Source organism: Brassica oleracea, chromosome C6 (genome assembly GCF_000695525.1).
Source record: "Brassica oleracea var. oleracea cultivar TO1000 chromosome C6, BOL, whole genome shotgun sequence".
In the NCBI taxonomy this organism is placed as follows: domain Eukaryota; kingdom Viridiplantae; phylum Streptophyta; class Magnoliopsida; order Brassicales; family Brassicaceae; genus Brassica; species Brassica oleracea.
The window spans coordinates 2,745,916-2,751,104 of record NC_027753.1 but is presented as its reverse complement, the minus strand read 5'-3'; the positions used below and the strand labels follow the sequence as shown (position 1 = coordinate 2,751,104).

Genomic DNA, 5,189 nt, shown 5'->3' with positions numbered 1-5,189 from the left:
GACGGATTCTCCATCTGTCGCAGAACTCTCTGAAGTTATGTGAGATAAACTGTGGCCCGTTGTCGGTGATTATCTCGTAGGGGAGCCCGTGCCTGCGGATTATGTTTTTCCAAACGAACTTATGTACCTCCTTATCTGTGATGTTGGCGTAGGCTTCTGCTTCTACCCACTTAGTGAAGTAATCCGTGAGGACCAAGATGAATCTCTTCTGTCGAGAACTCGACATTGGTCAAATAATGTCCATTCCCCATCGCATGAATGGGTATGGTGCAGTCAAGGTATGGAGCAACTCCGTTGGGCTGTAGATGGTTGAAGCGTGTCGTTGGCATTTGTCACATTTACAGACGTAGGACTCACAATCTGCGTTCATGGTTGGCCAGTAGAAATTGAGATTCTTCACTTTTAATGCGAGAGCTCGCCCTCCTGAATGATTGCCCACCGCTCCTTCGTGCGTTTCGGCCATGACGAGTCTTGTTTCGTCGCCGGAAATGCATTTAAGGAGTAACTTTGTCGCGGTCCATCGATGGAGGTCTCCGTTCATGACGACGTAGTGTGCGCTGCGTCGCTTGAGTCGTCTAGCCTCCCACTTCTCGGTAGGCACTTTGCCGTCGGATAGGTAAGCGATGAACTCCTCTTGCCAATCGCTGAGCTGACTTTCCGTTGCGCAAGGTTCTGCTTCATCGGTATGCATTGCGTCGGTGACGGATGCTACAATGGTCAACTGCTCGGTTATTTGGCTGATGCTTGGCTTCTCAATCCTGTGTATTGAGATCGTTCTCTTTACTTGGTCGTGCAGTTTGCTTCCAAGAGCTTCGAGGGCGTCCGCGCATATGTTTTCTTCGCGAGGAACCTTCGTGATTTCGAAGAACTCGAAATCCCGTGTGAGATTCTTGACGAGCTTTAAGTAAGCTTCCATCCTATCATTCCTGACGTCGTAATCACCAAGATATTGGGTTACCACGAGTTGGGAGTCGCAATATACGATGATTCGCTTAGCTTTGACTGCTTTAGCGAGACGAAGCCCCGCAATGAGAGACTCGTATTCGGCTTCGTTGTTTGATGCTGCGAAGCCAAAGCTGAACGATTGTCGAACTAGCTCCCCCGTGGGAGACTGCAGTTGGACACCTGCCCCCGAACCTTTGTTTGTAGACGAACCATCTACGTACAATATCCAGTTCTTGCTTGGTAAGATTTGTTCTTGTTCGAGTTATGTCGTTAACTCGATAAGAAAGTTAGCAAGAACCTGCGACTTAGCTGCAGTACGGTTCTTGTATACAATGTCGTGCTCGCTGAGTTCCATAGCCCACTTGGTCAATCTTCCTGGCTGGTTTGTGTTTTGCATCACCGTTCTGAGGGGCTGGTTGGAGAGTATTTCGATCGTATGTGATTGAAAGTAGGGCCTGAGTTTTCTCGCCGAGGTAACGACGGCGAGAGCCATCTTCTCCAAGGTTGGGTACCGCGTTTCTGGTTCGGTCATGCGTTTGCTGATGTAGAAAATGGGCTTCTGCTCTCATGGATCTTCGCAGATGAGAACGCTACTGACTGCTGAGGAAGTGACGGCGATATACAAGGACAGGGTATCACCGGACTTTTGGTTTGACAGAACCGGAGGCGTCGTGAGATAGTGCTTCAATTGATTGAATTGAACGCTTCTTCGCATTTTTCGTCCCAGATGAATCTTTTATTTCTGCGTAAGAGTTCATAGAAAGGGAGGAACTTATCAGTTGATCGCGAGATAAATCTGTTGAGGGCCGCGATTCTCCCTGTCAAGCGTTGGACTTCTCGGCTGTTCCTTGGGCTCGGGAGGTCGAGGATTGCCGTTATTTGCTTGGGGTTCGCTTCGATGCCTCGTTGGGTAACAATGTAGCCCAGGAATTCGCCTGAGGTGACTACGAAGGTGCACTTTGCCGGGTCGAGTTTCATCCCAAACTCGTTCAACGTTCTGAAGCAGTCTCTCAAATGGTCGAGGTGGTTTTCGGCGTGGAGTGACTTGACCAGCATGTCGTCGATGTAAACCTCCATAGTGTCGCCGAGTTTACCTGCGAACATTCGATTAACCAAACGTTGGTAAGTTGCACCTGCAATAAGTCCCCCTGTCTGTTATGAAGGCCGTCTTCTCGCGGTCGTCTGGATGCATTAGGATTTGATTGTACTCTGAGAAGGCGTCCATGAAGGTTAACAGTTCGTTACCGGCTGTCGACTCTACCAAACGATCGATGTGAGGAAGCGGGTAGTTGTCCTTGGGACAAGCTTTGTTAAGATCAGTGAAGTCGACACAGATGCGCCACTTCCCATTTTTCTTCTTTACTACCACCGGATTCACCAACTATTCTGGATACCGGACCTCGGCAATGAAGCCTGCCTCGAGCAGTCTGTCGACTTCTTCATTCACAGCTTTAGACCGCTCAGGTCCGAGCTTTCGTCTTTTCTGCCGAATAAGTTTGAACGGAGGGTCGACGTTAAACTCGTGGGACGCTACGGTGGGGTCTATCCCCTTCATATCCGAAGTTGTCCATGCAAAAGTCGAAGTGTTTGCTCTGAGGAAGGAGATGACCTGTGATTGCATTTCGTCGGAGAGGAAGGCTCCAACGCGTATGACTTTCGTCGGATCGGCTTCATCGATGTGGACCTCCCAGACTTCTTCCTTCTGGGGATTGATCTTATGAATTGGTTTGGCGACTGAGTTGACGAGAGGAACCGACTGTTGTAATTTGACTACGGTGATAAGCAGCAACCTCGCAGCTCGTTGGTCTCCACGGATCGTCTGTGTTGTTCCGTCTTTCCCGGGAAACTTTACACACTGGTGATAAGTAGAGGGAATGGCCTTCATGAAGTGTAACCAAGGGGTGCCGAGGATAGCGTTGTAAGGCGCCTTAGCCCGGATAACAGAGAACTTAACGGTTCAGGTTACGTCCCCTGCGTAAACCGGGAGACGTATTGTCCCAATCATTTTTTCCGAGGAACCGTTGAACCCGGTAAGAGTGCGTGAAGAGGGCTTCATGCCGCGTAAAGGCTTCATATCGCGTAGGTCAATCCCCATCTTGTCAAGCGTATCTCAAAAGATAAGATCGACTGAGCTGCCGGTGTCGACGAGAACTTTCGTGACCTGGCATTCGCCAATTCCAATATCAATGAGGAGTGGATCATTATGCGGCATGCTGATGCCGCGAGTATCCGCTGCTGAGAAGGAGATCTGATGGTCAGCTTCGACTTGTGTAGGCCACTTCTGAGCGGTGACGGCTTGTCATCTGTAATCTTTTACTGCTCTTACCGAGTCCCCGCTAGGAGGTAAGCCACCCATTATCACGTTGAGGTGCGGGGTGCCCGTAGCCTTCATCAACTCCAGTTGCGCCTGTCACTTCGCTTCGAGGCACGGTCATAAATTGCGTTTTTTGTACTGACTAAGCTTCACGCGTAGGTCTTCAGCTTTAGAATTGATCTGCTCTCGTAAGTGTGTAGGTTGAGGTTGGAGGCTTGGAGAAACTACGGTGTGGGCAGTCTTTCTCGCTTTGGACTCATTGAGGGTCGACCTGAGATCCGTTTCGCTTACTAAAACCTTCACGACCTTCCGCTTTAGCAAGGCGCGTAGATCCTTGGAGTCCGTTTTTCTCCCCAACTTTTCACGCAAATCTTGTGCTATCGACGGAATTTCATCATCCGAGGAGTCATCATGTCGAGAGAGAAGAACTTCTACTCGCCGCCGGTTTTTAGGTGGTTCTTCATCAGTTGACTCTCCCTCGAGATTGAGGTTGTTCACTGGGGCTCTCTCGGGGCTAGCTCACTTTTCTTTCTGATGAGCCATAGCTTGAGACTTCTGAGATTTCTTATCTTTGTTTTTGCCCCAGCTCTTATTGTTCCTCGGCCTCTGCGGAGGAGGTTCTATCTCAATTTTTCCATTTTCGATCGACTTGAGGAAATGTTCGTAAAGGGCTTTGCAATCCTTCGTGTCGTGTGAATTTTCCTCGTGATACGTACACCACTTGCTCGGTTCCGCAGCGTTTGAGCTTGTTGGTTTGGGAGAACTGGATTTCAGTTGTGCGGTGTCTCGGTCCCAATGATTCCATCCTTTCTCTCGCACGAGAACCGCAGAACCTGAGGGCTCCTCTTCGTTCACTACGTTCATATAACCCCTCTTCTGGTTGGGTTTTCTGCCCGTAGAATGGTTACGCGGCTCCTGACGGGTGTCGTTCGTCCGGGCGGGCGTTTGTTTTCCCGCCGCCTTTGCTCTTGTGTCTTCCTCCACACGGATGAAGTTGTTGGATCGAGCGATAGCGTCCGGCACGGATCTCGTCGGGTGCCGATAAAGGTCGGCTCGAAATGGAGATTTGATATGGAGGGTGTTCATCAATGATTCCACAACTATGTGGTCTGGTACATCGACTTTCGAGACAACGGATTTAAACTTCTCCATGAAATCTCGGAGGCTTTGCCCATTGGCGTGATTGAAGTTCCAGAGATCCGTAGCGGTGGCTTCTTGGCGAGTAAACATGATATAGTTCTTGAGGAAAGCCGTCGAGAGGTCGTGAAAACTGTTGACGGAGTTTTCCTGAAGGCCGGTGAACCAGTTGAGAGCGATTCCTTCTAGGGTTTCGACGAAAAGCTGGCAAAAGCCGGCGTTTTTTTCTTCGTCAGAGAGATTCGCGCGCCGTATTGCAATGTTGAAGGACGTGACATGGGCAGAAGGGTCGGAAACGCCGTCGAAGGTCAGAAGACGGAGCTTGTCCATCTTTCGGAGTCGGACCCCCGTTATTTTTTCTGTAAACGGCATCCGGAGAGATTCTGCGAGGATACGCTCGATCTGAGGAGCGGACGTAGTCACGTTGTGGATCTTAGAGTTTATATCGAGCACTCACTGTTTTAACGCGGCGAGCTCGTTTATGGTCTGCGCGTCGAGGCCTCCAAGGGTTTGAGCCGTATCGCCGTCGTTGACATCTTGATCTTCAGCGTGCGCCGGCTTCGCGCCGGTTGCTTTCTCTGTGTTAAACAGATGTCTTCGGTACTACGCCGTTGAGGCTTCCACGTTCGCAGCGAGAGGAGCTAAGATTTTTGCAAAGCGCCATGATTTGGTCAGTCGTCCCCTTCTGGGCTGCGTCCTGTTGTGCAAGGCGCACCATGATGATCTCTATGGAGGAGGGTGGTAACGGCGCCGGTGTTGCAGGAAAAGTTGCAGGCGTCGTTTCGGGAGCTTC

The 5,189-nt window shown here is 50.3% G+C and overlaps 2 protein-coding genes across 2 annotated transcripts; both read right to left on the bottom strand.

Moving 5' to 3' along the window:
- Positions 1-229: 229 nt before the first annotated feature.
- On the bottom strand, positions 230-1,477 carry LOC106297219. Its single transcript, XM_013733501.1, has 2 exons — positions 1,264-1,477; positions 230-1,158 (listed from the first exon to the last, which is right to left on the bottom strand). The coding sequence occupies exons 1-2, from the start codon at positions 1,475-1,477 to the stop codon at positions 230-232; spliced, it is 1,143 nt and encodes a 380-aa protein (XP_013588955.1).
- Positions 1,478-3,778: 2,301 nt separating this feature from the next.
- LOC106297218 lies at positions 3,779-4,726 on the bottom strand. Its single transcript, XM_013733500.1, has one exon. It carries the CDS (start codon positions 4,724-4,726, stop codon positions 3,779-3,781), a length of 948 nt encoding a protein of 315 aa, XP_013588954.1.
- Positions 4,727-5,189: the final 463 nt, after the last annotated feature.

Bases quoted from the DNA above. Each gene is read 5' to 3' on its own strand.
- LOC106297219 (XM_013733501.1), bottom strand. From the start codon at position 1,477: ATGACCGAACCAGAAACGCGGTACCCAACCTTGGAGAAGATGGCTCTC. The intron at 1,159-1,263 runs GTACTGCAGCTA...TATTGTACGTAG, and splicing joins CGACATTGTATACAAGAACC to ATGGTTCGTCTACAAACAAA.
- LOC106297218 (XM_013733500.1), bottom strand. From the start codon at position 4,726: ATGGACAAGCTCCGTCTTCTGACCTTCGACGGCGTTTCCGACCCTTCT.